The sequence below is a fragment of the Falco naumanni genome, chromosome 6 (genome assembly GCF_017639655.2).
Source record: "Falco naumanni isolate bFalNau1 chromosome 6, bFalNau1.pat, whole genome shotgun sequence".
Classification (NCBI taxonomy): domain Eukaryota; kingdom Metazoa; phylum Chordata; class Aves; order Falconiformes; family Falconidae; genus Falco; species Falco naumanni.
In genome coordinates this window covers 10,231,335-10,244,668 of record NC_054059.1, presented here as the reverse complement: position 1 = coordinate 10,244,668, position 13,334 = coordinate 10,231,335, and the positions used below count along the sequence as shown (strand labels likewise).

The following is a 13,334-nucleotide window of genomic DNA, read 5'->3' as shown; positions in this document are numbered from 1 at the left end:
TAGCACTGTGAAGCTTCTCTTATTTACTGTTTAATAAAAGTTCTTGGAACACTGGTTTATCATAGAAGTTTGACTTCTGTTTTTCAGAATACTTTGAACACAACAGTTTTGAACAATTCTGTATTAACTACTGTAATGAAAAGCTGCAACAGTTTTTTAATGAAAGGATTCTGAAAGAGGTATGTTATATTTAATGTTATATTTGAGGATTTATTTTTTTAGTAGAGAGATACTTACAGTAGCACTGCTTTCCATGAGATTGCACATTATGCTTAAATTAAAAAAAAATTAAGTTGACAAACTTTTCCTACTGTGTGACATCTCATTGTGCCAGAAAAGAATATGGCTTTTTGAACACCAACGATCTTTTTTTCTTCTTTTTTACCATTCATTAAAATAAGGCATCCAGATACTGGACAATAGGCCATATCTAATGTGAATATCTGATTGCATGGCCTTGTCATTAAGAAGGTGAAGTTGGAATATTTTATGCCATGGAAGGAAATTCCAAAATGTGTGTTGATTCATGGTGTATTTAAAAATGTCTCCATGCTTATTTAAAAAGAAATAATATTGGTGGGTAAAAAAAATACAGTGAGTGGTATTTGGTTGTGTTTTTTGGGTTTTTTTAGGAACAAGAACTTTACCAAAAAGAAGGCCTGGGAGTTAATGAAGTGCGCTATGTAGATAATCAGGATTGTATAGGTATGTACGTCCTGCAATGTCAAGCTGTTTATTAGTATCCTGGAGGAAGAAAGCTTCAAGCAGAAGAGACAAAATATCCCTAGTACTAATAATGCTAGTAAATTACTAGTAAACTAGTAATGCTCTAATTATGCATTTAATGACTGCAACCTTGTGAATTCTTCTAGCTTTGTGTAACATTCCAGTTCTGGTTGGTAATAGAGCCGCGTTGTCCTACAGTGTGTGATAACAGCAGCTGGGACTTGTGAATTTCTTGTGCACTTTCCTAGAAAACTGATTAGAACATCTAAATAGGGTAAATAAAGTGAAGAAAGGTGTGAAGCTGTCTGTGGATCAGTATTCCATGAATTAAAAAAGAATCCCATCCCATTCCCCCACCTTTTTTGAGCCAGCGAGCAAAGAAACAAAATGACCCATAGGCAGCAGGCCGTAGATATTAACGCTGCTTTAAGATTTCCACACACCAGAGGATTAAGATATTGTTTGGTTTGGGGTTTTTTTTTGTTTGTGTTTCCCCCCCCCCCCCCCCCCCCCCCCCCCCCCCGCAATCAGCTTGTATTCTCCAGACTGGTGTGTTGTGAACCAAAGTTCATCTTGCTTTTGCAGTTACAGTAATTTACTTGTGGTAACTAGTCAGTCCTGACTGAGCAGAGGATCCAGAGTGACATCAAAATTCATCATCTGTTGCAAAACGTCTGGTTCTTCTGAGTTTCTGTCGCTCTGCTGAAGAAGTGTTCACTTTGTCAGACAAGACTGTACAGTCACTAACTGACTTAATTAAAGACAACTTTTTACAAGCGAGCCTTTGGCTACCTTGTGAAAAAGCAGCAGGAAGGTATTTGGAGGAGAGAGCAAAAGCACAGAAACAAGAAATAATGACTTCTATGAATACAAACCTTCTCTCTTTAGTGGTGGTTTAAAATGCGTATGTGAGCCTGAGTCTGTTCCCAAAAATGTTGTTGTAGTTTAGGGACTGCCATGTTTATATAAAAAGGGTTGCTTCCCCCCTAATGCATGGTTTTGGGTTTTTTGTTTTGTTGTTTTTTTTTTTTTTTTTTTTTTTTTTTAAATTTTGTTTGAAACGTATATCAGAATCAAAAAGGGTTTTGTGGTGCCTGTTGGAGGAAAAGGTCTCTGTCTGACTGATAGTGGGAAAATGGGTCAAGTTGTAGAAATTGCCAAGTTGTTGCCTTTTCCTGCCATAGGAAAGGTTTGGGCAGCTTACCTAAGACTGTAAGTAGCGGTCCCTCAGTCATGACCCCGTTTACTATTCCAACCAACACATCACACCCCACCACAGATTTGACATATGTCTTCATTGGATGAGTTATTCTTATATAAGTTAATCACTTCTATCTTAGCTAAACCTTTTTTTCCTATTATTGCATAGTCAGAAGAAAGGGGGATTTTCTGCTGCCTTTTGAAGTGAATGAGAAAAATAATGTTGGTTTCTGTCAAAATACGATTTTGTTTAAGGTGTTGAGCCAGTCCTGTGACAGCAGTGAACATGCGGAAATATTAACTGTCACAAAAGAGAAGGATATTATGTTGACGTGGACAATTTTTTAACACTGTGGAAGAATCTTAGAAGCAGTCATTAGTATGTTAGAATGTTTTGATGGAATGGTAGTCATCTCTGTAGCTAAATAGCTTATTCAGATTTTATAAGCGTAAATTCTTTGCATTGGGGCTGTCTTTATGCTTTAGATATAGCCTCATACTGTACAAGCTGTGGTAAGTTCATAGACATGGCTGTAGTACAAGCAATAGTAATTTCTTCTGCCTTTCCACAGTAAGAAAGTGGGTAGTAAAAATTCCTCTTATAAGAACAGTTGTGTAGATAATATAAAAAACTTTTAAAAGCTGCAAAATTCTTGTGTCTAATAGTTTCAAGACCATGCATTTCTGTGTCAGCTTACAACGGCTTTTGTATATGTATGTGGAAGGTCAAGGCAATACGCTTGTAAAATGTTGTGAAACCACCTCTGTACGCTCAAGTCTGATCTGCCTTTCTTAAAACAAATGCATTTCATTTTTCTCCCTGGATCCTGTTGCAAATTGAAGTATTTACCTTTTCGTGTTTTTAGTTTTGACATGTGGTGAAGCACAGATGAGAAGCTTAAAAAAACCCACAACAGTATAAGCAGTTATCCCATAAAGACTGATGGTCATACCACCGAAACATTTAGGCACCTTTTGGGAATTAGATGACTAAATCCAACATAAGACCCAGAGTGAAAATCAAACAAACCCTGTCTGATCTTTTTTCCCCTGTGTTCATTGTGTTACAGTTAGAACTTGGTATGTGTAGGATATTGATTAAATCAACAATTCGGACATGTAGAATTAATTTGCAATGACTTTTTAAATTTTGTGTTAACAGCTTTCCCTAACATAACATTTGTACAGGATCGGATCAGTAGCATTTTAAACTTGTAATGTTCAGTTCTGGTAAGAGTTTAGGTATTCAATTTTTGTACATATATTTTGTTTTATTAACAGATCTGATTGAAGCAAAATTAATAGGTGTACTGGATATTTTGGATGAAGAAAATCGTCTTCCCCAACCAAGTGATCAGCATTTTACTTCAGTTGTGCACCAAAAACACAAGGACCATTTCAGGCTGTCTGTAGGTTTATTTCTGCTGTCTTGTTTTAATAAAACAGGTCTTGGAACAGTTGATAGTAACACTTCAGTTTAATGAAAACCTTTCCTAAGAAATCACATACCACACCAGTCTGCACAATCCATATTCTTTTGTTAAGGACAAGTTTGGTTATTAGGTTTGTTGAAAAGTTCACTGAAGGCTTAAGTCTTCTAGGAATTCTAATATCCTGCTGAAACTAAAGCCATATTCTTCACTTACTTTTGAAGTTTGTTAACATGTAATGCACGAAAAGGAAATAAAACCACCTTTTAATTTAGATTATTTCGTATCAGATGAGTTATTTTGTTCCTTCCAAACACTGCTTGCTTTGGAGAATATTTGACTCATGGAGTGTCTAGCTAGCACTTCAGAGACGAAAATAGGGAATGCACAAGGAAAATCTTCTTGTTGTTAATTCTTTAACATACAGCACTCTCTGGAAGATTAATGCAAATTATTGCAATTTATGTACATGACTTCTGTTGAAATGCAAAAAAAGAAAAAAAAGTTACTTCCTTGCTGAAAAAACACAAGCAAAGGGAGCCAAATAACATTGTCATTAATTTACCTTTCATTACATTTTCACTTAATATTGTTTAACTGGACTGCTGTGCAGTGAAACATTTTTGTCAGTATGTGTACCACCAACTGGGTAGTTGCCTTTTAAAATAGACCTTCTAAAACCATATTTTAATATCTAATCCTACTGTCTAATCCTACTCATATGACAAGGCTGTTTATCAGCTGTGGAATGAATGGTATAGAAATGACTGATTAAAGGCAAAAAGAAAATCAGCTAGCTGGTGTTAGCAGTCCTGGTGACATCTATTTTGAATGTGAGGTACTTAAGAGTGCAAATGAGATTGAAAATAAGTTTTTGGAATATCCAAATTTGAATGGAAATGGTAGTGGTCATCACAATTGTACTGCAGGAAATGTCATTTTCAAAACTTAGTGCTCCTGGCAGAATCATGGTAGTGATGTAAGAGTAAACTTTTTCTCACTCTCCAGTGTAATCCTTGTTTGTAATTCAACTTTTTAATTCCAGATTCCTAGAAAATCTAAATTGGCTGTTCACAGAAATATCAGAGATGACGAAGGCTTTATTATCCGACACTTTGCAGGAGCAGTGTGCTATGAGACGGTAATTTTACTTACGCAAAACTATTTATGTTATGCTTTGTAGTACTTTCGTATTTTTCAGTGCATATAGGTTAAATAACAAAATTTCTTTTCATCAAAAGAGAAATTCAAAAGTTGATATGTCTTAGCTTTAAAATTGGTTTTGTGAGTGTTTGACAGAATTGACGGTTTCTCAGATTACTTCTCAGATTACAGACTGTTTTGGTGACGTATTTTGTGTAAGACTTTCTTATAAATCTATAGGTAACGGTGTCAATATTAAATATATTGATTCATGATCTACTGCAAGTCTTGCATCAACAGACGTTTGTGTCTTGGGGAGAGGAATACGCTACGTGTTGTAAAAGTATTGTAAAGGGTAGCTTTTTGGAAGCATGCTTATCTTTGTATGCAATCACTGTTTATGGTATAATAAAAATCACAGTTTATACTTCTTGTTTTCTATTTCTACTGGAAATAGAATCACTCATGCAAGAATATAAAATACCTGAAATTTCTACCGTCAAAATACATTCCAGATCCTTCTGCTTTTTTGACGTTCAACATACAAAACCATTGAAACACCTGAAGCCAATATCTAAAACCTAATTTTTTAGTAAAAAAAAAGAGTATAGGATAAACAGAAGATCCATAGTGCTTTGCTTTTCTGGTCTGTAACTCCTGTGTGTAAGAGGGAAGCTATTGCCAAAGATGTTTTTTTGTAATTTGAAAACGTGTACTTCAAAGGCTTTCGTTCTTACTTCAAAATACTCCAAGAATGATAATGATTGTTGTGCTGTTTTGAAGTAAGCACACGCTGTAGGTCATTTTACAAATAAGAAAATTGAAGTGTGTGTTGCCTACCTGATTTTCTGAGGTCACTCAGTGAGTCAGTATGAAAATAACAAATAAAAGTGGAACACATTTGTTCCAAGTGCTCTTATATTTAACTGTATACCTCATCGTGGTATGTTAATAATAATTTAGAGTGTCTGCAGGACCAGAGGAGCCAGATATGAGCACATAAGCTCTGCTGTCAGAGCTAGGTCAAATGTGAGGTGCCTTTGGTCCAGGAGCTATCCTAATATGCTTCACTTGATTTATTTGCTCCTTCAGGGGGGGACTTACTTGGGCCTTAGAATTTTTAGACTATAGCTGCCTTGTACCTCACCTGTTACTTGTTTCTCTTTCTCACTGCCACTTGTGGCACTTCTCACAATCCGGTTTGTGGTGAGGATGCTCATCCGACTGCATTCATATTCCAGTCTTTTGTTTTCATAGCCCAAGGGAATTTTGAAGGCCCGTGTTTGTCCTTTGATTGTCATCACCGTTAAATCCTTTTGTGGGATATCTTGCAAATTTGTATTTTCTTCCAATTAATCTTGGCCTACTGTCCTCATAAATATCAAACTCACTATTATAGTTGCACCAACAGCCATTGAGAAATTTTTTAGTGTGAAATTGGATACTGGTGTCTTGATCTCTGCATTCCAGTGTAATGTATTGTTCGTAACTTCTAGAAGTTAGCGAGCAAATTTAAGTAAAACAGAGAGGTAAGTTTATAGAAAGCAGGACAGTATCTTTATTAAATCAACTGTCCTTGAATAGTCATAGTACTACTGAAATAACTTTTTCATTTAATTTTCCAAACTCTGTAGATGCACCAGTTCGTGTGCATGTTAATTCCTGTTTCACAACAGATCTTAACTGATATTACGAGCCATGAAAGTATTAAGCTTCTCAGAACAAACAAGTGATGATGTGCTGAGTACTGGAAATGGAAAGAAATGATTGACAAAAACACAGCTATCTTTTAAAAGGTGCTAACCCTTACCTTGGGTTTCATGATTCCCACAACATCCTTCAAATCTGAGAGTATCTTTTCTCTCTGTCATTAGTGTTTCATGTGTCCAATTGAAAAATTGCTTAGAATAATGTATGAATATTTACCCCACATGTTCTTGCTGTTTTTTGAATTAAGTATATAACTTTGTTTTCTTTAATTTTCTTTAAGACTTAAGTAACTGGGGTAGTGAAATAAATGTGCTGCTATTTCTTGCGTTGTCTTTTCAGATGCAATTTGTGGAAAAAAACAATGATGCTTTGCACATGTCCCTTGAGTCTCTTATATGTGAATCCAAGGACAAGTTTGTTCGACAGCTGTTTGAATCCAACAGTAACAACAACAAGGATCCCAAACAAAAAGCTGGGAAACTTAGCTTCATCAGTGTGGGAAACAAATTCAAGGTAACATAATATAGCAAAGTATCGTATCTTGTTGTAGTATGTGCCACTTTCAAGTTACCTGAAATAAGCAGAACCTAAAGGTTGGGAGAATTAGTGGTAACTTGAGATTCAGACAAAGAAAATGTTAAATAGACATTTTTTTCTGTTGAATTATAAGAAACCACTATATTCAAGCTACATGCTATGTGTTTCTGTCAAAAAGATGTTTCATAATAGTCCTTACAGAGCTTATGGAGTAATTTTTAAGTCAGAATTTTGCAAAGCCACATGGAAGACTTTATCCAAAAGTTTTAAAGTCTTGAGGTCTAAATTTGGATTCTGTGGACTTTAAGGGGTTCTAAATGTAACAAAGGTGTTCTTCCCTCCTATCTTTATTGTGCATTCTAGAAGATGTATCAGTTGGCTACAGTTTGACATTCTCAAAATTCAAAACCTAACCTAACCACTGGTTTTCCTCTTCTAAAATATATAGTCATGGCTTTCACAGAAAGATGTTCAATGTGCTGAATGTTTCCTTTCTCAATACCGGAATCTGATGCTTCTCCTCATTTTCTCCTTTCTTCTGCTTGTTGTAAAGCTGACCTTCAAACCTTGTCTTCTCCAAATGTTTTCTGCATCCTTTTCTCATTCAGCAGTTTTATTTGAGCTGGACTATTCCAGCTCAGGATGGCTAGAAAGAGAACTGTAGGGGAATTAAGAGATGAAAAGCAGACACAACCGTGGGCTGCAGGTAAATTTTTCAATCTCATGGATTTATTGTTGGTAGAGCTGCTGCAATGTCAGCAAGAGCTCTCTACACATCTGGGCCAGATCCAATGAAGGATTTGCATGCCTTCAGGTCAAGTGCTGCAACATTTTTGGTACGCTGCCTTACCTAGCGCACCTAAAACCCCACATCATGTTCCTGGCTACACTCCTTACACAGTCCCTGGGAAAAGCAGGTATTTTAAACAATCCAAAAACGTTCTTGTAGAGTGGAGCACTTCCAGTAGCAGAAGACCATTTCTGCTCCATGTCAAGGTTAAGTGCTGAATTGTGATTGCAAGATAAATTCCTTCTTGCGTAATTCTGTCTTGTGGCTAGTGTTTAGAACAGTTCTCTAAAAATGCAGGGGCTGAAGAATGGGAAGGATATGGTAGCAGCACTTGCTTTTTTGTGTAGCAACAGTATTCTGCTTTAGGTCTATAGAGTATTCAGTGTTTTATATCTACTGTATTTCCTGTAGTGTGAAGTTATTGTTCAGTCTGACGAAGGGAATTCCTCTTCCACCTTTCTGGAGATGGTTTGTTATGTAGCCAGAATTAAAATTTTCACAGGGCCAGGAAAAGCAGGAGACAGAGCCTGACTTGTAAAGTAGTGGCTTTGGTGTTTTACTGGGAATTGGGCAGCCTGCTCTGAGTTTTACTGTGATGTTTATTTCCTCCTCTTCCTTATTGTATAGTATTTGTAGAATTAAACTGTAGCAATTGGTTTAATATAAAATGCATGATCAGAAGGCAGACTGAAAAATGGAAATGCATACAGATAAGCCATCTCCTGAGCAAACCCTGCAACCATGAGTCTGTTGTAGGTGAAGCAATGATCCGTTGTTTTTTATAGCTACATTTTCAAAATGAAAGCGTCTGTGGGATCTTTGAGATAGTTTCCACATTCTTACATCTGGGTTTTCAATTCCTCTTGGATTTAGCACCCCACATCCAGTAGATATGGACATGTGAATGATACCATTGTTCAAGGAGGGCTGAAGTAAAAAAGGAGGCGTTTTTTTAAGTTAAGCAGCAATTGAAAGGGAACTTTTTGGATTGCCTTTTGGACTTTGGTGTTCACCTCTGCACCTAGAACATGACTAACGTCCTCTTTGGATCTGGCCCATCAATCTATAATTCTTTCAATGTTTTTGAGTTTCATGGCATTTTGAATGTATGTGTTACTTCCAGTAATTCATTTAGTGTTACCTTCCCAGACACAACATGTGCTGCTGATGAACACTAATAGCCTTGAAAATTTCACTTCAGATGACATCAAAATAAGTTCTGTTATCTTAGTAGAAATTCATCTCTTTAAGAGTAAGAATTCTTAGTGTGTCAGTATGTCAGTCTCAAATTCTTGTAATTGCATCAATTTATTAGATGATGTCGCAGGACTTCTCTTTATGAAATCTTTCACAATTCCCTTCCTTATAACTAATTAAAACTAATTCACGTAAATCAGTTGAAGAAATAATGATTAATTAGGTCATCAGATCTATGCAGAATCTCTGGGATGATTTTACCTTACTGTGGTAATGATGGATTCAATTGTTGTAATTCAAAGAGCAGTAGTTTTAGCATTATGTTCTATTCATATGGTCATTTCATTAGCGAAATTTACCTGAGAATGGCTCTGGCTTATTTCTTATCAAATCACAGAGTATAAGGAAGGGGTGTTTTCCCTCTAGCAGAAATGTATTTTGTTGATGGAAATTAGGCTGTCCCTTCCAAAATTAAGTATTCCTAACTTAAAAAACCATGATGATTGTATTCAAGTAGAGATATGAAGAGTATGTGTAAGCGAGAACTGAGCAGGAGGTTATTAGTGTTTGTCATGCCTCTTGTGGCACTCCTTCTCTCTTTCTAACCATGCCCATGATAAGTTAAAAAAAACCAAACCAGTTTTATTCACCAGAAGGATGACTGGTGGCTGTAGGTGACGCACATCACCCGTACAAATCTCATTTCATAGATTCTAGGTAATTGAAAGATCTGGTTAAAAACAAACAAACAAACATCAGTCAGAAGTCAGAAATTTTCAGTTTTGGTTCTAGTACAGAAAAGGAAGAATATGCTAGACATACAGAATTTTGTCGTCAGTCTGTATACTTAAAGCTTGCTAGTATGCTAGAAGGGCTGGCACAGCAGTAATCTCTGTGGTAAAACAGATGCATCTATAAAGTAGAAGTATAGCTGTTTTCCTGATGTGGTTCTGAAATATTTTGAAGTCCCTACCAATTACATTCAGTAGCAACTGTGACTTGTTTTCCCTGATAGCCTTAAGTCTCTGGTGATCCTGTAGACTTGCCCAAGATAATCATAGGACTGTGGTCTTTTCTCATCACAATATGTTTAAATGCAGCCTCAGTAAACGTGATTTTAAAATTATAGTCAATTGTCATCAACAGAGAATTAAAAATTTGGAAGTTTGGAATTAAAAATAGTTCGTGTAGGTTCATTCACCTAAACACTGACTTAGCTTTAAAAAAACAAGAAAACCCTGAGCATATGTGTGTTCTGTGTTAATTATTTGATGTACAAATATATGCTTGTTCTAAATTAAATTTGGGCTTTTGCAAATTTGCAGTGTATTTTTTTTTTAATTACTGCTGATCAGTCTCGTTTTCTTTATAATTTTATCACATAGCCATTATTTCCTGTATTTTCCCAATAGGCTTGCACTTTTTTTTTTTGTAACTATGTTGTAGTAACTAACTAGTCTATGCAGTATTGTTGTGCAATTAAACACAAGTAATTTCCTCAGGACCATTCATGCACAATTGCATGATTTTTGTCTATTAAAATTTGTGAACGTTTGATTTATCAATTCATCTGATTTACTAACAACAAACATGCATGCAGTGATGCTGTACACTATTCTGTGTGTGTATTTCTGTAGTTGTCATGGTAAGACTCTTGAAATACCTGTTTTCTTTTACAGACTCAGTTAAATTTGCTTCTTGAGAAGCTTCATAGTACTGTAAGTATATATACAGATGCAGGTTCATATTTTTCTGACGTAAGTCATAATCAATTATCTCAACAATATGGCTTACAATAACTGTGATAAGTAATTGCTTTAGAGTTTGCAGTTACGTGGCGCTTTTGAGATGTCTTGCTGTGCAGGTGATGATTATTGCACTACAAAACCACCACCTTTTAAAAAAGTTGTAGAATTATATTTACATAATTTGAGTAAGCAATATGAAATCTGTCTGGGCTGTGATCTCATTTTTTGTCACTTTTACTTCCTTCCATTCACTGTTTATCATTGATGACTCATTTGCAGAAGACCTAGAGAAGTTATTTAGAAGTAAGGCAGATGATAATTTATTATTAGTTACTGTTTTCAGATTCTGTAATGCCGTTAGAAATTAAATGTTTCATTTCGTTTTTGTGATAGGCTGTAAACGCACAGATGGTCAAAGAATGATTCCCCTAATGGGTATTTGCTAATGTAGCTGATGTAATTTGATAGTTTGTGGAATGCTCCGTGTGGTTTAACATACCCATGTTTTAGAACTTGGAGTTGTAAGAACACATTCTTGTTTCTCCTGACCACATGTTCTAACCAGTTCTAGATGTGAGGTTATTCTCTGTCCAAAAAAGAAAAAGGGGGAAAAACATGGAAAACAAATGGGACAGCTGCTGGGGTATATCCAACATTAAGATTTTACTGTACTCATGAGGCTGGTCTGAAAGAAAGATGAACGCTTTCACACAGAACACTCAGGAACAGAGATCCAGTCCAAGGAAAAAGTATGTGGCCAGGCTTGCTGTACTCTGAGTTTAGCTAAGCCACGACTGAGGATGTGTTGTTAATATAGAGCTCACTTGGCAAGTGCTCTCTGACTCTGAGCTGAGAGATAGAAAAAGAGAGAAAACACTGCAAACAAGGAGTAATACTATGTTTTCTCAGGCTCAGTTTGTTTTAGTTTATAAGGCAGGCTATCATTAGCAGCCACCTGTCATAGGAAAATCTGAATAATTGGATGCTGTTTTGCAAAAACGTCATCCTTGATGAATGTGAAATGATCAGAGAAAGCAGTGGTGAAAATTGTAGAGATAGTACACGTGGTGATGAGAGAGGAGCAGACCGGAATAACATGGAGGAAGGGAGAGTGAAGCAGTGAGCCGGAAGAAACTGTAAAAAGTAAAAATGAGAAGAAAGGAAAGTCAGGTTCATCTGGGACGATTCCAATGTCAGGAGGCTGGTAGCATGTTCACTGATGTGAACTCTGGAGGACTGAGGCATTAGGTGATTTGACTGTAGAAGATAATGAGGGTAGTAGAATCTAGATTGCTAAATCATAATTAGGTCATAGTAATGTTAAGAACAGTTGAGTGAAAACTCAAAAATTGACCATCCAATTAATAGCTTGAGCACTGAGATCTGTTACATCAAGATCAAGGCTAGAGTACAGAACTGATACATGAGAGAAAAAGAACATTGGCATTTCTCTTTTAGAATACTGTTACTTTGTATCTTCCCCCCCCCCCCCCCCCCCCAATACTTAAATTATTAACTGTTGCTTCAGGAGGTTTAGAAATGTGTAGATTCTGCTAACTTCTTGTTTTGTTAATAGGGGTCTAGCTTTATTCGCTGTATCAAGCCTAATTTAAAGATGACAAATCACCATTTTGAAGGAGGACAGATCCTCTCTCAGCTCCAGTGTTCAGGTAAATGTATACCTCTGATATTTTCCTCTCTGTTTATCACTTTGGGCATTATAGATTGATTTAAGTTTGAAATATGTGTGATGCAAGCAGTATTTCCTTACTTGAATGGTTGCTTTCTAGAAGGTACCTTATTTATGCCGTGTGAACAATTATTTAGATTCTTAGTGACTTAGGTCTCATTTTAGTCCATAGAACCCTAGAAATAATTCATCTGAACAGCCGTAAGGTCTCTTCCTTGCAGGAAGAGTTGGTGTCATTTCCATCAACTGTTTTTCCAATTGATTATGAGAGTTCAGAGACCAGGAGCATATATAGCCATAAATTGGCACACAGATTTATATTTCCTGACCTGGAGCTGAATCCCATCTCTTTGCATTGCCCACAGTGTTAATAAGGGGCAGCAGTTCAGGTCAGAACAATAGAATGCTTTTAGATTACTGGGGCAGTTGAAGCGTTAGAAACGCCTGTGTGCACTTAGAGGCAGTCAGTATTAGCTGAGATACCTAATAATTGAAACGCACCTGTTTTATTTAATTTTATAGATACTATAATAAGAATTGAATCATATTGGTTTACTTTTTTAATTTCTTTATACCGCTGTTAATTTGGTTTGCAGCAGGACTTTGAACAAGGACACTTCAGTGTAGTCTTTCCTGTTGCTTTGTATGCTACAGATTGCAACGCTGCATTTTCATTACTCTTGAAATACTAGGCGCTTTCCAATTTTACAGCTTTATTTTTAAAGAGTAAATATTTGCAGTTCTGCTTATGCCTCACTGAAGAGCAGAGGGAACTGCTTGTCTGGGAATCACTGCTGGTATTGTCGTTCTTCATAGGGCATTTGTTCATCAAAGTACTTCAGCATTTTTTTCCCTCTTCTGTATTTTTGTACTTTCAGTAGCTTGTGCTTGATTTTTTTCCTCTTTTTAAGTCAAAGATACTTCCATGTTCTGCAGCTGATGTTTTGACAAGCCCATGTGTTTAGCATGTCCTGTTACTGTCACAAAAGCTTACCACTTTTCAGCGATTAGAAGCATAGCACCATTTAGATTGAAGAAGACCTTTGAGACCATCCAGTCCAACCGTTAACCCAGGACTACCAAGTCCATCACTAAACCATGTCACCAAGCACCACATCTGTGCGTGTTTTTTTAAATACCTCCAGGGACGGTGATTCCACCAC

The 13,334-nt window shown here is 36.3% G+C and overlaps 1 protein-coding gene across 1 annotated transcript in view; it reads left to right on the top strand.

The window, feature by feature from the left end:
- MYO6 (myosin VI) overlaps positions 1 to 13,334 on the top strand; it is a 118,197-nt gene that overhangs the window by 74,646 nt on the left and 30,217 nt on the right. The window contains exons 14-20 of the mRNA XM_040598171.1: positions 88 to 179; positions 633 to 705; positions 3,208 to 3,335; positions 4,402 to 4,497; positions 6,549 to 6,722; positions 10,413 to 10,451; positions 12,058 to 12,151. Of these exons, the coding sequence (XP_040454105.1) occupies positions 88 to 179; positions 633 to 705; positions 3,208 to 3,335; positions 4,402 to 4,497; positions 6,549 to 6,722; positions 10,413 to 10,451; positions 12,058 to 12,151 (696 nt within the window). The remainder of the gene's footprint in view (positions 1 to 87; positions 180 to 632; positions 706 to 3,207; positions 3,336 to 4,401; positions 4,498 to 6,548; positions 6,723 to 10,412; positions 10,452 to 12,057; positions 12,152 to 13,334) is intronic.